The sequence below is a fragment of the Fusarium coffeatum genome (assembly GCF_003316985.1).
Source record: "Fusarium coffeatum strain FIESC_28 chromosome Unknown BRIP53273_contig_81, whole genome shotgun sequence".
Lineage (NCBI taxonomy): Eukaryota > Fungi > Ascomycota > Sordariomycetes > Hypocreales > Nectriaceae > Fusarium > Fusarium coffeatum.
The window spans coordinates 129,516-146,046 of record NW_022157877.1 but is presented as its reverse complement, the minus strand read 5'-3'; the positions used below and the strand labels follow the sequence as shown (position 1 = coordinate 146,046).

Sequence of the window (16,531 nt, the reverse complement as noted above, 5' to 3'; positions counted from 1 at the left end):
CGTCTTTTCCTCTTAACCTACCTACTGTACAGATACAGTTACTGTACCGTTCCTTAGCTTAGGCCCCCCCGCTGTGCTGTGCTTTGCTGCGCTGTGTAAGGCTAAAGCAAACAATCCATATCCTCGTCCGCTCGCTCGTCTCGGATACGACGTCTCGCTTGCTTGCTTGCTTGCTTGCCCGTTCGCTCGGACACCCTTTTGCCTTCTTCTTCCCTGCCCTTTCCCGTTGCTTCTTCCTCTCCTCTCCACCATCTTGTCCAATTCTATCATTATCCCCGTGTCTTACCCTAGTATATCATAGCTGGAGAGGAACCAACACATGGAAACCGGAATCATTGACAGCTCAAAGCCTTTGCCACTCGCGAGTCATTAATCCCATTAAATCCATATCATCTCCAACAAGGACACGTCCAGGTTGATTCTGGTTCAACCAAATTCATTAACTCAATCGAACTCACTGGATTATGATCACAGTGAGAAAATAGCTTCATCGACAGCAATCATCTCTCACTTACGAAACCGGACCCTCCGTCTAAGATCTGATACGATAAGTGCCCACTCACGGCCTTTCGCTTTCTCTCATATCTGTATGCAACCTCGCGTCTTCGTACGCCCTATCCCGTGGTTCTCGTCTACTTTGTCCTCCCACGCGGCCGTTGGACAGTCAGCCCTTGAACAATAATCCTCCTCCGTCTCCATCTCAGCTCTGTCATCTGTTCTATTGGAACCTTGGCACGTCGAGCGGACCCTCATTGTTGGACCTCACCTTCAACACTCATAACTGCCCGCCAACATGGTCTACTGCGGTAAGCCATCACGGGGCTGCCAGATGTGCAGGGCCCGAAGAATCAAGGTACGTTAGTAAACTTCTCTTGCCAGGCCTCACTTTAATGCTGGGGCCCTTTGACACAACTGCTCACTCTTGTAGTGCGATGAGACGAAGCCCACCTGTAACCAATGCGCCAAATCCAGGAGACAATGTCCTGGATACAAGGACGAGTTCGACCTCGTCTTCCGCAATGAGACACAGGCTACTGAAAGAAGAGCTCGCAAAGCCAGCAAGAAGGCCTCAGCTCAGAAGCAAGGCAAACTCAGCCCGGACGCAGCTTCAAAGGCCGTTGCCATCCACAGACCAACTCCCGATCAGTCTATTTTGTCAACACTTCAGCTTCCAGTAGAGCAACAGGCTACTTGTCACTTTCTGTCAAATTTCGTTCTCCTTCCTGCCCACGATCACACGCGTGGATGGATGGAATTCGTCGTTCCTCTTCTTAAGGCTGAACAGACAAAACCGGCTCCCCATTTTAAGCTGGCTTTCGAGGCTTGTGCCATGGCTTCTCTCGGAAATCGCGTTGGCCCTGGATGCAATTTTGAGAACAAGGCTTTGGGACATTACACTAAAGCACTTTCTGCCACGTTCGGAGCTCTCAAGGATCCGGTTCTATCCAAGGAAGACTCTACCTTGGCCGCTGTACTCCTCCTTGGACTATTTGAAAACATTACTGCAAAGCAATTGGGTATGCTTGCTTGGGGCTCGCACATCGAAGGAGCCATCCATCTGGTCAAGTCCAGAGACAAGAAGCAAATACAAACGAAGCAGGGTCTGGCTCTTTTTGTGGCTACACGGACACAGATGGTATTTTTGATCTTCCAACTTTTCAGCTGTCAAGAGTCTCTTTCTAACACGAGTACAGATTATTCACACATTAACAACTGGCACACCCCCAGCCATGGGAGTGGAATGGTGGATTACTGACAGCGTCAAGAACCACTATGGAGCCGAGTGCCAACGACTCAACATCCGTACAGCAGAGCTCAGGGCTGAATCTAACCGCCTAATGGCGTCTTTGAGTCGAGGTCCTGAGAACATCGAAATATTACTCGACATCATTCGTCGATGCCAAACACTTGACCAGCAGCATGTGGCTTGGGCGAATTCCTTGCCCGAGTATTTCCACTACAAGGCAGTGGCTTGGGAAGATAACGTGCCTAACGGCGACTATAGCCTGGCCGAGGTGTTCCCCGGTCGAATTGACGCCTATCAAGATCTCTGGGTCGTCAGCGTGTGGAATTTGATGCGTTGCTCTCGCATCATCTTGGCCTCTCTCATCGTTCGCTGCGCTGCCTGGGTTTGCGCTCCGGTCGATTACCGCACGACCCCCGAGTACGCAACTGCCGCCAGGACGTGCGTCGACACCATCACAGATATTATTGCCTCAGTTCCATATCAACTAGGATGGTTTAGCAACCGCAGGGACCTCCTTGAGAGAGCCAATCTATCCGCGTTCGGTTGTGGAGAGGAAGATGCTCTCAAGGGTCTACCAGGATATTTCCTGACTTGGCCCCTGACCTGTGTCCAGGGTCAGGACTACACAACTGATGCGCAGAGAGCATGGGTCAAAGGCCGACTTCGATTCATCGGCAACCACCTCGGTGTCAGATATGCCAATGTCCTTTATCAAGTAAGTATCACTCTTATTCCGCTGTTATCTTCCTGTCCCTCCCCCTCCTCGCAAGCCCTGCTTGCTTGGCTTCCTTTGGTCTCCACAAATATTGCTTTTTCCCGTGTCATGTTCAGGTTTAACTGACACTACTCCGCAGCTTAACCTTCGTGTGCCATCAATGCTCATCCGCCGAGACGGGCTAATGGCCAGCCCATATCCTGGAGCATACAATTTCGAGAAGTTGTTGTCGTCCAAAACAGCGCCCGCAATGGCAGGATTTAATATGAATCCCATTCAGCAACATGACGCTATGAAAAAGGAGCAAGCCTATACTCAGAAGCATGAGTTGCTGACCAAGGCCTGTGGGACTTTGAACAATGATGAGAGGGTAGCCCAAGGTCTGTTGCAGCTTTAACACTGAGAGCGATGGACTAAAAAAATCCGATCTAATGGAACATTTACGGTTGTGTATTGCGGTACGTCATGATAGATAAGGAAAGGTCTTTGGGGGCTATTTGTAAAGATAATGGTTTTGGATATGAGGCGAAGCTACATATAGCTACCTAGGCATTAGACATGCCCGGTACTGGATACCCGGCGTTCAAAATAACCATAAATCTGTTTGACCCGAGCTCAATATGCCAGCCTAGATGTGATGCCTGAAACAAAAACATGTAGATCACTGTGTGATCTTCAAAACTTGTTCGCGAGCATCATAGTCTTCATCATGAATGAAACATGGAATACGATTTTTTGCTTCCCTATCATTTTACAGAAGCACATACACATCCATAGGACGATTTGTTAACAATTCTACGTGCATAAGTTATCATTACTGTCCTGACCAGTAATTCACAACCGGTAGGCATCATATAATGGAAATGGAAGTTCTAATTGAATATCTGGCGTAACATGTATGGCGCTCAAAGACCATCTCAGCAATGAATCCAGCTTTCGTAATGTCCTGGCGATTCGTGCGTGCTCCTTTTTACCCCCAGCAATAATATTTTAAACCCATTGTACAAATTTCGCGATAGAGGGACGGCCGACTTCTACTTTCGTTTCTTGCTGCGCGAATCGTTAGATATGTCTGCGAGAATAAATACATAGCATCGTCTTCGAGTTGTACTTACGTTTGGCTACCATCTTGAGCTGTGCCCAGATTCCATGCCTTGACGAACCAGCTCTGTGTCGCGTCGACATAATTCTCGGTCTTGACCTGCTTGACGCCAACCTTGACTCCGTCCTTTGTAAAAACCACGTTCTTCTTGCCCATGCGCTCGGAGGCGACGTCGGACATCTTGGCGACGCTGATGTAGACTTGGTAGCCTACCCAGCCGCCCACGCCGAGAAGGGCGAAGACGATAATGAGAGGAAGAATCTGGCTAGTTAAAGGATTAGAGTTAGATGCGCTCGAGGAAGCTCTGGGGAGCCGTTGGAGGCTATGTTCGTACCTGATAGTTGAGTTCGCCATGATGTATGTATCGTGCGCACGTGGGGATGCGAATGCGATGCGAAACCGACGAGAGGTTGTGGTGAATCGCGAATTGGTAGAAGCGCAGGAAAGAATAGAAGTTGGATGCGATCAACGCAGTATAGTTAAGATAAAAGGATGAAGAATAGGTAGGAAGAAGAATGAAAATCCAATACCAAGGAAGAGAGAGAAGAGGTAGCCGAAAGGGGGTTGCACTGCTGCGGCCGAGAAAAGAGTTTTGAGGGGTCCAAGAGCAGAGCAGACGAAGCTGGCTTGAGTTAACCTAAGTTAAGTTATGGGGGGCAAGGAATGAATCAATTCCAGCCAGCCTGGGGGAAGCATGTGGACGGGCACCTACTAGCTACTGCTACTTCAGGGACCTGATTTTAGCTTGAACTTGCGAAGAGGGGACAGAAAAAACGTTGCAATGATCGCCAATTGGATCGTAAAACAGGGTCTTTGCTGATTGTTCGACCCTCCTGTAACTTGATGGCTTTTTAGGGCGCCGCTAGGGAGTTGACGGGGAACTTCGATGAATCAATACTGACAGTCAATCGTGATTGTACTTCTGATATTGGTCATGAGCCTCACTCTTGTGGTCTTTGACAGGAAATTTAAGGTGTGAAACAAGGTCCATCTCGTTTTCAATCATGAAGTGAAGCTATTTTTACATTTATAGTGTCTTTTAATTACCGAAAAGGATATTTAAATACGCGTCCTTGCAGCGATGGATCCTAGACTTGAGTACCTGAAAATGCCAAGAAGCTATCCCGGCCCGTAGCCGTGTAAGCGATCCTGGACAGTGGCAGTGCAGGAGGAGCTGAAGAAAGATGAGATGAAACCGAGTACTGTACTGCACAGCACTGTAGTTACAGGTTACATTTTGCAATGTTGAATTGGGAAACATGTCTTTCGCCTAGTCCGAACCTGTTCTGTCAGGCCTTGCCGTGTTTGCTTTGCCTGGAGTCAAGCTTTCTGTGGCGGCTTACAGGTGCTGTTCTCGAACGCTCGAGTTAACAGAGGCTTGCCGATGATCCAGGGGTATATAACCAGGTAAGGCGGAATCGGACACGCCATAATATAATTGTCAAGATGGCTTTTCGAGAGTGGAACTGCTTCATCGCTGTTTTGTCAATTCCTTTGTAGGCGACTGGAGATTTGATGATGTGCCAACAGGGGCGCTGATCAAGCCTTTAAGCGATGATGGCGCAATATGAGATATTCTGTACAAATATAGACACACGTTTGAGTCAATAGGCGTACTATCTCTTGCCTTCAAGTAGTTCAACTGCCCATAATGGAAGAATATGAGCTCTAACATCATGACAGCATTTCGAGTGATGAGAGACTATTCTCGATAATGGGCAGCCATCAACTGCAAAATATTCCTATAATACACAGTCTGAATAGGTTAGTAGTTATAGCCTATAATCCCAGTTGTGTAGGTACTTTTACTCGCTTCTCATAATACGCAGTTATCACACGGACTCCCGAATATATCCCAGGCTAAGAGTCGAACTGTATGCTTGTGTAAAGACGTAGGCTCAAAGACCAATAAGATCTTCACACGCTCGTATGATCATTCTATACTACCATTTTTGGATAGGAATAGTATCTTCTAGTAAGTTTAGACAGCCACGTACTATTTATTACCTGGTGTTAAATATAGGGAGCTTTGGTCGTGGTATAGATCACTTACACAAAAGCATATACGTATATGAGAAAGCAGTCCATGCTTTCTCAATCATAATTACACTTCTGCCTCTACTTTATTCTAAGTTTGGTTATCTACCTAGTTTCCCTTCGTTCGGTGGAACACTTGCATCAAATGTAGCTCTCATCATAGAGGGAATTGTGAATAATTATTGCACACGAATGAGTTCTCCCAATGTGATATACTCAGAGCTTGAATAGAGAGAGAGAGAATGAATAATGGTCAACTGTGAACTTTGTGGGTCGATGGCTTCATCGTGTATACTTCACCAGATAAGTGTTGGGATATAAGTCAAGTAAGTCAACAAAGCCCATAAATTTACAGAAAATTTTGGTAGAACCTCATTTAACTAGTTCGTTTCTACTGTTCTCATGACATCAAATACACCCTCGCTGTGCTTTTTTATACTTGAGACAGCTTTCTTGTTAATCTTGAACGATGGCTCAGACAGGACACTTGAGCAGTCAATACACAAATTCCGTCGAGAAGAGGTAGCCATTATAAACGATTTCACCCAAAACGATCCTGTTGGTCTTGTGATGCAGTCTCTCTTACAAATATGTTCACTACACCACCATGCCTTATACATCCTGGTTCCTAAGACAGAGTTGCTTGGGCAACTCGCACTACAAGACAGGGTAGATTATAGCAAGAAACGTTGTGCGACATGTGATGGATTCGAGCAAACTCTGCATTTAGACAGTATCAGTCAAGTTCGAAAAGGATATTCTGGGTCAATCGAAAGATACTTGTCTGATTACGCATTATCTGCTGCTCCAGGCAAGGTGGCATCTGTCGTTTTGCGGCAACTCGATAATGTTAGTAAGTCACATTGAAGGTCGACTTTTGAGACATGAGAGGGAATAGTCAAGTTTTAAGGTATGCGAGTAGAAAAATAATGACAGAGAACAAATATATGGCATTGTGCAAATGAAGGTAGTGATTGCTGTCAGTGATGCAGTGAATGCTTATACATCATGTGTGGCTGGTGATGAAGCTTGAAGCTCTAACGCCACATGAGCTCCAAGCTCCAAGCTTGCCTGAATGACGATCAAGGCAGCAAGGGGGAGTCTTATTAACTTTGACAAGTGTACTCTTCTTTCTGCAAGATTCATCTTTCCGTCGGGTCTTTGAAATTGACGTTGTTGTCCTCTTCAAGTCTGGCATCTGATAGCGTGGCTCAGGCAACCACACAAAAAGTAGCCCCTCCTTTTGGCAGGTTTCTTGGCTGCTATCGTTGTGGCGGTGACCAATGCGAAGAGGCCAGACTGCAGTACACGACTGGACCCAACCCGACAGCTCTGGCTCTGAGCTCATCAATCAACCACCATCCATATCCATTCAATCCAATTCATCCCAATCCCAGTCCGACCTCAACAAATCTCTTTGACTGGGACATTTGGACTTGGAGTCGACTTTCGACTTTCGACTTTAAAACTTCCTATACATCTGCTTAGCAGCATCTTCCGAACCCTCTCTCGACCCGATTGATCGAATCCCTCTACATATCTTTGGGTGCGACACTGCTCCCTTCGACGCTCAACCATGTCGATGCCCCCTCCTGGTGATGGCTTCGGCGGCTACCCAGCCCAGCCATATGATCAACAAGCCGCCCAAGATCAACAGCCTCAGCAAGGTTACGAGGACCCTGCCGCCGCCCAACAGCCCCTCGATCAAGGCCACAAGAAGAAGAAGCGAGGGTATGCGGCTCAAGCCTTCGAAGTCGGTACCGGCGCCAACGCTGTCGCTGGTGGTCAACCCGGAGCACCTGCTCAGCAGTTCGGTGCCCCTCCCGCTCAACCAGGCTATGGAGGTTATCAGGCCGAGCCTCAAGCTGCTACCCCTCAGGGCTACCAGTATCCCCAGCAGGGTTACGGCGCACAGCAACCCGCTGCTCCCCAGGCTCCTCAGTATGGTTATCAAGCCCCCGATCAAGGATACCCGACTCCCGGTGCTCAGCAGCCCGCGCCAGGCGTTGGCGGTATCACTCAAGGAATGGGCAACATGAGTATGGGTGGACAGCCTCAACAACCTCAGGGCGCTCAGCCTCCTCGTCCTGCTGTCCTGAACCAGCTCTACCCTACCGATCTACTCAGCCAGCCCTTCAATGTCTCGGAGCTTGACCTTCCTCCGCCTCCGATCGTTCTTCCTCCCAACGTAAGTCGGCCGAACCGAATAGTCTGAGAATAATGTCAATGGCTAACATGCGCCTCTAGACGAGCGTAACTCCATCCCCCGATGCCAACTGCTCCCCGCGATATTTCCGATCGACCATTAACGCCGTCCCCACCACCAACTCCCTACTCAAGAAGTCCAAGCTGCCTCTTGCACTTGTTATCCAGCCTTACGGTTCTCTCCACGATGATGAGGACCCCGTACCTGTTGTGCAGGACCAGGTCATTTCCCGATGCAGACGCTGCAGAACATACATCAACCCTTATGTCACCTTTTTGGACCAGGGCCATCGATGGAGGTGTAACATGTGTAACCTAACCAACGACGTTCCCCAGGCTTTCGATTGGGATGCCGCTGCTCAGCAGAGTGTCGACCGATGGCAGCGACCCGAGTTGAACCACGCCGTTGTTGAGTTTGTTGCTCCCCAAGAGTACATGGTTCGCCCTCCTCAACCTCTTATCTACCTGTTCTGCTTCGATGTCAGCTACGCTGCTGTTTCAACCGGACTCGTGGCAACCGCAGCCCGCACTATCCTGGACAGCCTTGACAGGATACCAAATGCCGATCGCCGTACACGCCTGGGTTTCTTGGCTGTGGACTCCAGCCTGCACTACTTCTCGGTTCCCAAGGATACTGATGAGAATGGCGAGACCAATATGCTTGTTGTCAGCGACCTCGACGAGCCTTTTCTGCCTATCCCTAACGATCTCCTGGTTCCCCTTACTGAGAGCCGACAAAGTGTCGAGAAGTTCTTGCAGAAGCTTCCCGACATGTTCCAGAACAACCAGAGCAATGGTTCTTGCATGGGATCAGCCCTGCGTGCGGCTCACAAGCTTATCTCCACCCTTGGAGGCAAGATCGTCGTTCTGACTGCTTCTCTGCCCAACATGGGCGTTGGCAAGCTTGAAATGCGTGAGGACAAGAAGCTCCTTGGCACATCAAAAGAGGGCGCTCTTCTGCAAACTGCCAACAGCTTCTACAAGAGCTTTGCCGTGGAGTGTTCGAAGAGTCAGGTGTCTATTGATATGTTCCTCTTCTCATCACAGTACCAGGATGTTGCTTCGCTTAGCAACCTTCCTCGATACACTGGTGGACAGACCTGGTTCTACCCAGGATGGCACGCTTCGCGACCCGAAGATGCCCTCAAGTTCGCTTCTGAATTCAGCGACTATCTGTCGTCTGAAATCGGACTTGAGGCTGTTCTTCGAGTCCGTGCTACCAGCGGTCTGAGAATGAACACGTTCTATGGCAACTTCTTTAACCGAAGCTCTGACCTCTGCGCTTTCCCTGCTTTCCCCCGCGATCAGTGCTACGTTGTCGAGGTGGCTATCGATGAGAATCTCACTAAGAACGTCATCTGCCTCCAGGCGGCCGTACTACACACAACATGCAATGGCGAGCGTCGTATCCGTGTCATGACCCTGGCTCTCCCCACGACAACCAACCTATCCGACATGTACGCCTCAGCGGATCAGTGTGCCATTACCACATACTTCAGCCACAAGGCTGTGGAGCGATCGTTGTCGAGCGGCCTTGACGCAGCCCGAGATGCTCTGCAAAGCAAGGTCACTGAGCTGCTACAGACATTCAAGAAGGAGCTTGCTGGAGGCAGCATGGGTGGTGGTCTTCAGTTCCCCGCCAACCTGCGCGGCCTTCCCCTCCTGTTCCTTGGTTTGATCAAGAACGTCGGTCTCCGCAAGTCATCCCAAATTCCCTCCGACATTAGATCGGCAGCGCTCTGCCTCCTGTCCACGCTCCCGGTGCCCCTTCTTATGCGATACATCTATCCCCGACTGTACTCACTACACGATATGCCAGACAACGCGGGAGTTCCCGAACCAGAGACAGGCCACATCGCGCTCCCCCCTGCGCTCAACCTATCCTCAGAGAGGCTCGTGCCCTACGGACTGTACCTTATCGACGACGGTCAAACCCAATTCTTGTGGATCGGCCGAGATGCGGTGCCACAGCTGGTGCAAGACGTGTTTGGAGTGGAGGACCGAAGCCAGGTCCAGGTTGGCAAGGGCCGTGTGCCGGAGCTTGAGGGAGACTTCAATGAACGCGTGCGGGCCGTGGTTCAAAAGAGCCGGGACCACAAGTCACTAGGTGTGGGCAGCATTACATTGCCCCACCTCTATATCGTTCGAGAAGACGGAGAACCTAGTCTGAAGCTCTGGGCGCAGACCCTACTTGTGGAGGACCGAGCGGATCAGGGTGTGAGCGCAGCCCAATGGCTGGGAATGTTGAGAGAAAAGGTGAGTTGATTCCAGCAGAGTACTGGTCCACTGGAAGATTCAAATACTAACATTGGCAATTCACAGGTCGTTCAGTAAAGCAGCTTGTTTAGAGTCAGGCGTCAGTAGAGGGGGAAATAGGTCGGATCAGTCCTTGTAATATTTTGATGAGGAGGGATTCAATCAATGACTGGAGTCGGGGTCCTGGAGATGCAACCGGCTGTTTTTGGCAACAGAGATGGGAGGCCGAATGGTATCGAGTAGAAAGAATGAAATGTTTTGCGAGCAAAAATGAAGAAGCATGCAGATAAGCGTGATGGGATGACGATGAGGCTTGACTGGTCATGATATCGGCTTGGACTATATGATCACGGCATTGAATAGTACAGTAAGGACCGATCGAGGTAACCAATTGACAGACAGGAATGTGATGCATGAATTAGTTGTATTTTTAGTAATGCATCATTCCGGAAACCAAACGATAAACTGATTCCCTGGGTGAATCCATGACCAAGGGGTTGGTCCCTCCTTCTCTACTCTCTACTATCCCCGCCATGAATTGAGTTCAAATCTGATACAGGCACTAGGAGCGCAAGTACGTCGAGATACAAGGACCTCACGATCCAATGATGAAACGCGACGGGCTGCGGTGGGTGTGAAACACGCGCCCAGGGAGGTGAGGCAGCCAATGACAGAGCAGATTAGGCGCTGGGGAGGTTTATTTTAAGAGCTTTGGTATCTGATATCCGAGGACTCTTTGGAAGGGAAATGCATGTGGCTCTTGTGTCTTGTGTTCAGTCGGCAAGGTCATAGCTAAATCTAGTATGTACAGTTCAAGTGAGTCAGTTCATGGATTGACAGGTGGTGGACCGAACATAACCCCAGTGGCATTGAATATTGGTGAAACGCATTAGCAAGATGTCAGAGGACTTTTTGCCTGAACCAGGGTACGTCTTGGAAAGTCCCCATGTTTCGGTGCTGTCATTGGAGAAGTTCCTTTGACGTTTCGTCTCAGAAGAGAGGGTATCTGTCATGCTTGAGGTGCTGCAGCATCTTTTGTTTGTTTGAGAAGTATCCATGAGAGATGTTCAGGGCAGTTAAGAAATGGGGTACTTGGTGGTACAAATGTGTACTGATGGGTACCTTATCCATTAAACCCACCCACACTGGACTGCTGCAGAAAGGAAGCTGTCCGTCCCGTCCGCCCCTAAGAAACTCAAACAGGTCCTCCCCACCACGTTCCTTTCACTTTGATCCCCTGGCTGTTTAGTTCATATAAGTCGGGTTATGTTAAGTTTGTTTATCAATATGTGAGCCGTCTTATATGCTTGGCTTCTGCTGTAGTTTATGCTATTTAATTTCGCTGACAGCCCTGGACTCAATTTCTGTTGAATGTTGACGTGGTCTTGCTGTCTTTCTTTGATGCCCCTCTATCCTGAAGATCATTACAGTAGTAGTCTCTGGGTCTAGACTAGCAAGGAGGGACCTTGAACCTAGGGATATTCGCTGTAAAGGGCAGGTATTGTTTCGCCATAGATTCGGATTCCTTTCTTCCCTTGGCGTTGAGCTCAGCTCCCTGAGAGGAGAGGAGAGGTTCAGTAAGACAACTAGTTGACTCTTAGGCAGGCAGCCCTTATCAAATCTTCAACGGTCACTGTGACACATCCTGTCGGCTGTTGGCAAGTGGTTGTTGGTTCCTAGCCGCCCAGATATATTCATCACATCTAGTGTTAGGTAGTCATCAGCCCAATTGATAGAAAATAGATCAGATGACGCAGAAAAAAGACTCATTGATCTCTTGTATTTTTCTTATTAGTTGTCTATTTCTTTGTCCTGTTCCGTCTCATTTTGACCCATTTTGCCATGTTTCACATCCAACCTGTCTTGTTTTAGAACCACAGTACCCTTCTCCTTGTCTAGGTCTTTCTTCAGCGGAACATACCTACTGCACTGTCTGACCTGACCTGACAAAAGCCCAGACCAAGCTTTGGACCCTCGGAAGTTGAAGCCGTTTACTGAATCTGTTAGCAACAGAGACCGTGCTTTTGGTTTGGTTGTGGTATCCCTTATCCTTACCTATTCTTGCCTACCTATACTCACCGTTCGCGACGCCGAACCGACTGAAACCTGGACCTCTACCACCTTGCGCTAGCCTCTTCTACGTCTAGGTACGGCCCCAGCTTTACCTTAGACTAAGGTATTTGAATCAGCGACCAGCACGGCCCGAGCGACCTGGATCTATCCTATCCTATTTTTTTTACTCTCATATTATCAAGTCTACCTATTATCTATCATCTATTTTTTACTTCGCCTGATCCAAGCGAATATCATTACCTCCTCTTATATCTTAATACCTGGCTGTCGCTGTCACTGTCAACCTCCCATCTCATTTCCTCACCTGCCTATAAAAGGATCCCAACCCTCCTACGATTATTCTGTACCTAAAATCGAGTGGAGCTTACAGCACTGCACTACAAGTACAAGTACGGATACCTGGGCCTGGACTACGGATACTAAACTTGACCCCTCCCCTCAAATCCAACCATCCGTCCTTAATCAGCGTCGGGTGCGTGCGAACAAAGGAGTCTAAGTCTTGGCTGGTTCCTCTTTGACTCTGCTCTGTTCTACTTCAACAACCTCTCGACCGACCGACCGATTGACTGCGCAATCCTCTCGCGCCTTCTATCGTAACTTGTTTCGGTCGCCCGTTTTCGTTTTCTCCTTTCTTTCTGCAACCTCCCGTCGACCTCGGTCTCGTTCCCCTCACATCTACAGCAATCATGTCTCGATCGAACCCCCCTAACGCTGCGGGGTCCCGCAAGATCTCTTTCAACGTGAGCGAGCAGTACGATATTCAAGATGTGGTCGGTGAAGGCGCTTACGGTGTCGTCTGGTATGTCTCTGCTTTTTGTGCTAATTGTGAAATGATTCAAATGCTGACACTTCTTCAGTTCCGCCATTCACAAGCCCTCCGGCCAAAAGGTCGCCATCAAGAAGATCACCCCTTTCGATCACTCCATGTTCTGTCTAAGAACTCTGCGAGAGATGAAGCTTCTACGATACTTCAACCACGAGAACATTATTTCCATTCTTGATATCCAGAAGCCCAGGAGTTACGAGTCATTTAACGAAGTCTATCTGATCCAGGTGCGAAACATTAGCATTCTACCACATTTAGAATAGCGAGCTAACGAACAATCCAGGAGCTGATGGAGACGGATATGCACCGTGTCATCCGCACCCAGGACCTTTCTGACGACCATTGCCAGTACTTCATCTACCAGACCCTCCGAGCCCTCAAGGCCATGCACTCAGCCAACGTTCTGCACCGAGACTTGAAGCCTTCCAACCTCCTCCTCAACGCCAACTGCGATCTTAAGGTGTGCGATTTCGGTCTTGCGCGATCTGCTGCCTCTCAGGAGGACAACTCCGGTTTCATGACCGAATACGTCGCTACTCGATGGTACCGTGCGCCCGAGATCATGTTGACGTTCAAGGAGTACACCAAGGCTATCGACGTGTGGTCAGTCGGTTGTATCCTCGCTGAGATGCTTAGCGGCAAGCCTCTTTTCCCCGGAAAGGATTGTAAGTGGCCACTTAAGCGTTGCGATAACCCCAGGCCCATTGCTAACCGTATTACTAGACCACCACCAGTTGACCCTCATTCTGGACGTGCTGGGCACACCCACCATGGAGGATTACTACGGTATCAAGTCGCGCCGTGCTCGAGAATACATCCGATCGCTGCCATTCAAGAAGAAGGTCCCATTCCGAACTCTATTCCCCAAGACATCGGATCTGGCTCTCGACTTGCTCGAGAAGCTTCTCGCTTTCAACCCTGTTAAGCGCATTACGGTGGAGGAAGCTCTGAAGCACCCCTACCTTGAGCCTTACCACGACCCCGAGGACGAGCCCACAGCGCCCCCAATTCCCGAGGAGTTCTTTGACTTTGACAAGCACAAGGATAACTTGAGCAAGGAGCAGCTGAAGCAGTTGATCTACCAGGAGATCATGAGGTAAACGTGGAATACCCGCGACGATTCACTCGACATCTGTGATCTGTGATCCAGGAAGCCTTTAGAAAGACGAGCAGCGAGTTTGGAGAAGACAGATAGACCACAACACGAATCCATGCAAGCAAGTACATACAGAATCATGGGTTTAGCTTATTCTGCATATCATGTATCTGGCATCGGTCTTTTTGGGGACGATCTTGCTTGTGGGAGGTCCAATGTAAGGAAACAGGATCAAAGATATGATTGAAATGGAGGCCGAGATCCAGACGGGTGGCGAAGATGATTTGATGAATTGCACATTGCAACCATTTCTTTTTTAGCTGTTATATCCCAAGAGAAAAATTCATGATAATACGTGTTTGTGTACATTGATTTCTCACTAAAGTCGATAGTGTTGTATGCATATGTAGGTTAGTTACTCCAAGTGTAGCAAACACTGCATGCATATCTCCTGATGCTTCTATCATATGTTTTCTTGGCTTAATTGATGCTTTGCCATCGTCATTGGCCATTCATCTTCGTAACGTGACAGTCAAAGACCACAAAAGCAAAGGTCTAGACCGAACTAATGCTTCAGTGATTAGAGACCACTGACCAGAATAAGCTAGCGCTTGATGATTGAGGCTCTGATGTTGATGACGATCATGAAGTTAGTGAAGGTTGCCAACGTGGATGTACAAGTGGCCTAAGCCGTTGGAAGATACTGGACAAATTAGATGGCTTATGAATCGCCACGCAATCCGTTGTAAGCTGTTGTTTGTAGTGAATGGTTAATAATTGCTGCCTGAAAATTATCAATCTTAATAGAGGCATCAATTGTCAAGATCAGGCTCTTTTTAATCATCATTTTAACGTCTGGGCTGACCCCGCCATCCATTACAGTATCAAGCTCCACTAGCTTCCCCCAATCTCCAACCAAGTGAAGCTGCGTCAGAGCCACTCACGTCGCACTTTATTCATTCCACCTTCCATCTTCTTTGCATGTCTCAGATCTAAACACTAACTTGCTTATAAAAACCGTTTGTCTCTTCTCCCTTGAAAACTCAAACGACTTCATATTCTTACTTTGCCGGTCCAGAGACCTTATTTCTTGTGTCTATGCATACATCTCTCACTTCCTAGTTCTTCGTGTAACTGTTACTGTCGTGGGCCAGAGCACATCCTACAGTTACCCAGGTATTCTTTTTATCGTTATGAGCTTTTCAGACCGCAACGACTCCCCCGAAACTCCCGAATCCTCCGGCGCTGGTACGCCCGTCAACTCAAATCGCGCCTCTGCCTCGTACATCTCCAACATGTGGACTGGTCTCATTCGCCGCTTCTCCAGCGAGGGTTCATTCCCTAGCCAAACCGACACCGCCTATGATGACGACTTCAACTATCATAACGGCAACGGCCACAACACGAAAGATGGCATAAACGGCGTCTTTTCTCCAGTGCGACGCATTGCCAGTCCTATGCGTCCTCCGCCGCTTGATCCTCTTATTCTTCATGGTTATCGTCCCGGGACGCCTTCGTCAGCCAAATTGCTGAGTCCAGCGGTGGCGGAAGAGATTCGGACCATGGTTCCTGAGCGCTTGCGCATCGTCGACGACTGGCATCTTATCTATAGCCTCGAACAGGACGGCGCGAGCTTGGCGACGCTGTACCAGCGGTGTCGCCAGTTTGAGGGCAAGCGGGCGGGTTTTGTCCTTGTTATCAAGGATCTTGAAGGAGGGGTGCGTACAAAGTGAGACGATATGACGTTTTCTTGCTAACCAACATGATCAGGTCTTTGGCGCATACCTTTCCGAATATCCTCACCCCACGCACACGTATTTCGGAAACGGCGAGTGCTTCCTCTGGCGAGCTTCAACTATCACACCTCTCCCACCGCCTCCATCGGCCGATACGACGGATCTCAACTCTCGAAACACAACCCTCGCTCCACCGCCTCCTTCGTCAGAAACTAACACGCCAACGCACTCCCGCGCACCGTCACCTACGCCTAGTGAAGCGGTGCGGTTCAAGGCATTCCCGTATAGCGGTCTGAACGACTTTTGCATTAACTGCGAAACGGGCTTTTTGAGCGTTGGATCAGGCGGTGGTCATTATGGGCTGTGGCTAGACAATGGACTCGAAAATGGCCACAGCTCAAGATGCGAGACATATGGCAACGAGCCGTTGAGCGACGAAGGAACCAAGTTTGGTGTCATCGGTGTGGAACTCTGGGTTATGGGCGTATGATGACGATATTTTGGCTTATCTGTTTACATGGCGCTCGGTGTTAGGATTGGAATTCGCATGGCAACTTTTGGTCTTTCCCCAAGTGATACATGATGAAGGAAAGGAAACGTATGTATTGACAAAAGACAAAGCGAACATGGGTGGGACGAGATCTCTTGGGTATATACGATGGGAACAAGAAAAGTTTCCAAGGATGGATCTGTAGAAAGGAATGATACCCGGAGCTGACACTCCCGACTCTTTACATC

The 16,531-nt window shown here is 48.9% G+C and overlaps 4 protein-coding genes across 4 annotated transcripts; 3 read left to right on the top strand and 1 right to left on the bottom strand.

Moving 5' to 3' along the window:
* Window positions 1-793: 793 nt before the first annotated feature.
* Window positions 794-2,859, top strand: FIESC28_03905 (uncharacterized protein; the record flags this gene model as incomplete). Its single annotated transcript, XM_031158054.1, has 4 exons — window positions 794-853; window positions 929-1,636; window positions 1,695-2,462; window positions 2,602-2,859. 4 exons carry the CDS (start codon window positions 794-796, stop codon window positions 2,857-2,859), a joined length of 1,794 nt encoding a protein of 597 aa, XP_031017913.1.
* A 637-nt stretch (window positions 2,860-3,496) lies between these two features.
* On the bottom strand, window positions 3,497-3,918 carry FIESC28_03904 (uncharacterized protein; the record flags this gene model as incomplete). The annotated part of the gene is made up of 3 exons (XM_031158053.1): window positions 3,497-3,512; window positions 3,578-3,829; window positions 3,899-3,918. The coding sequence occupies 3 exons, from the start codon at window positions 3,916-3,918 to the stop codon at window positions 3,497-3,499; spliced, it is 288 nt and encodes a 95-aa protein (XP_031017912.1).
* A 3,259-nt stretch (window positions 3,919-7,177) lies between these two features.
* Window positions 7,178-10,140, top strand: FIESC28_03903 (uncharacterized protein; the record flags this gene model as incomplete). Its single annotated transcript, XM_031158052.1, has 3 exons — window positions 7,178-7,789; window positions 7,849-10,062; window positions 10,129-10,140. The coding sequence occupies 3 exons, from the start codon at window positions 7,178-7,180 to the stop codon at window positions 10,138-10,140; spliced, it is 2,838 nt and encodes a 945-aa protein (XP_031017911.1).
* A 2,681-nt stretch (window positions 10,141-12,821) lies between these two features.
* FIESC28_03902 (uncharacterized protein) lies at window positions 12,822-16,283 on the top strand (the record flags this gene model as incomplete). Its single annotated transcript, XM_031158051.1, has 7 exons — window positions 12,822-12,934; window positions 12,993-13,188; window positions 13,245-13,626; window positions 13,685-14,057; window positions 14,112-14,182; window positions 15,180-15,775; window positions 15,828-16,283. The coding sequence occupies 7 exons, from the start codon at window positions 12,822-12,824 to the stop codon at window positions 16,281-16,283; spliced, it is 2,187 nt and encodes a 728-aa protein (XP_031017910.1).
* Window positions 16,284-16,531: the final 248 nt, after the last annotated feature.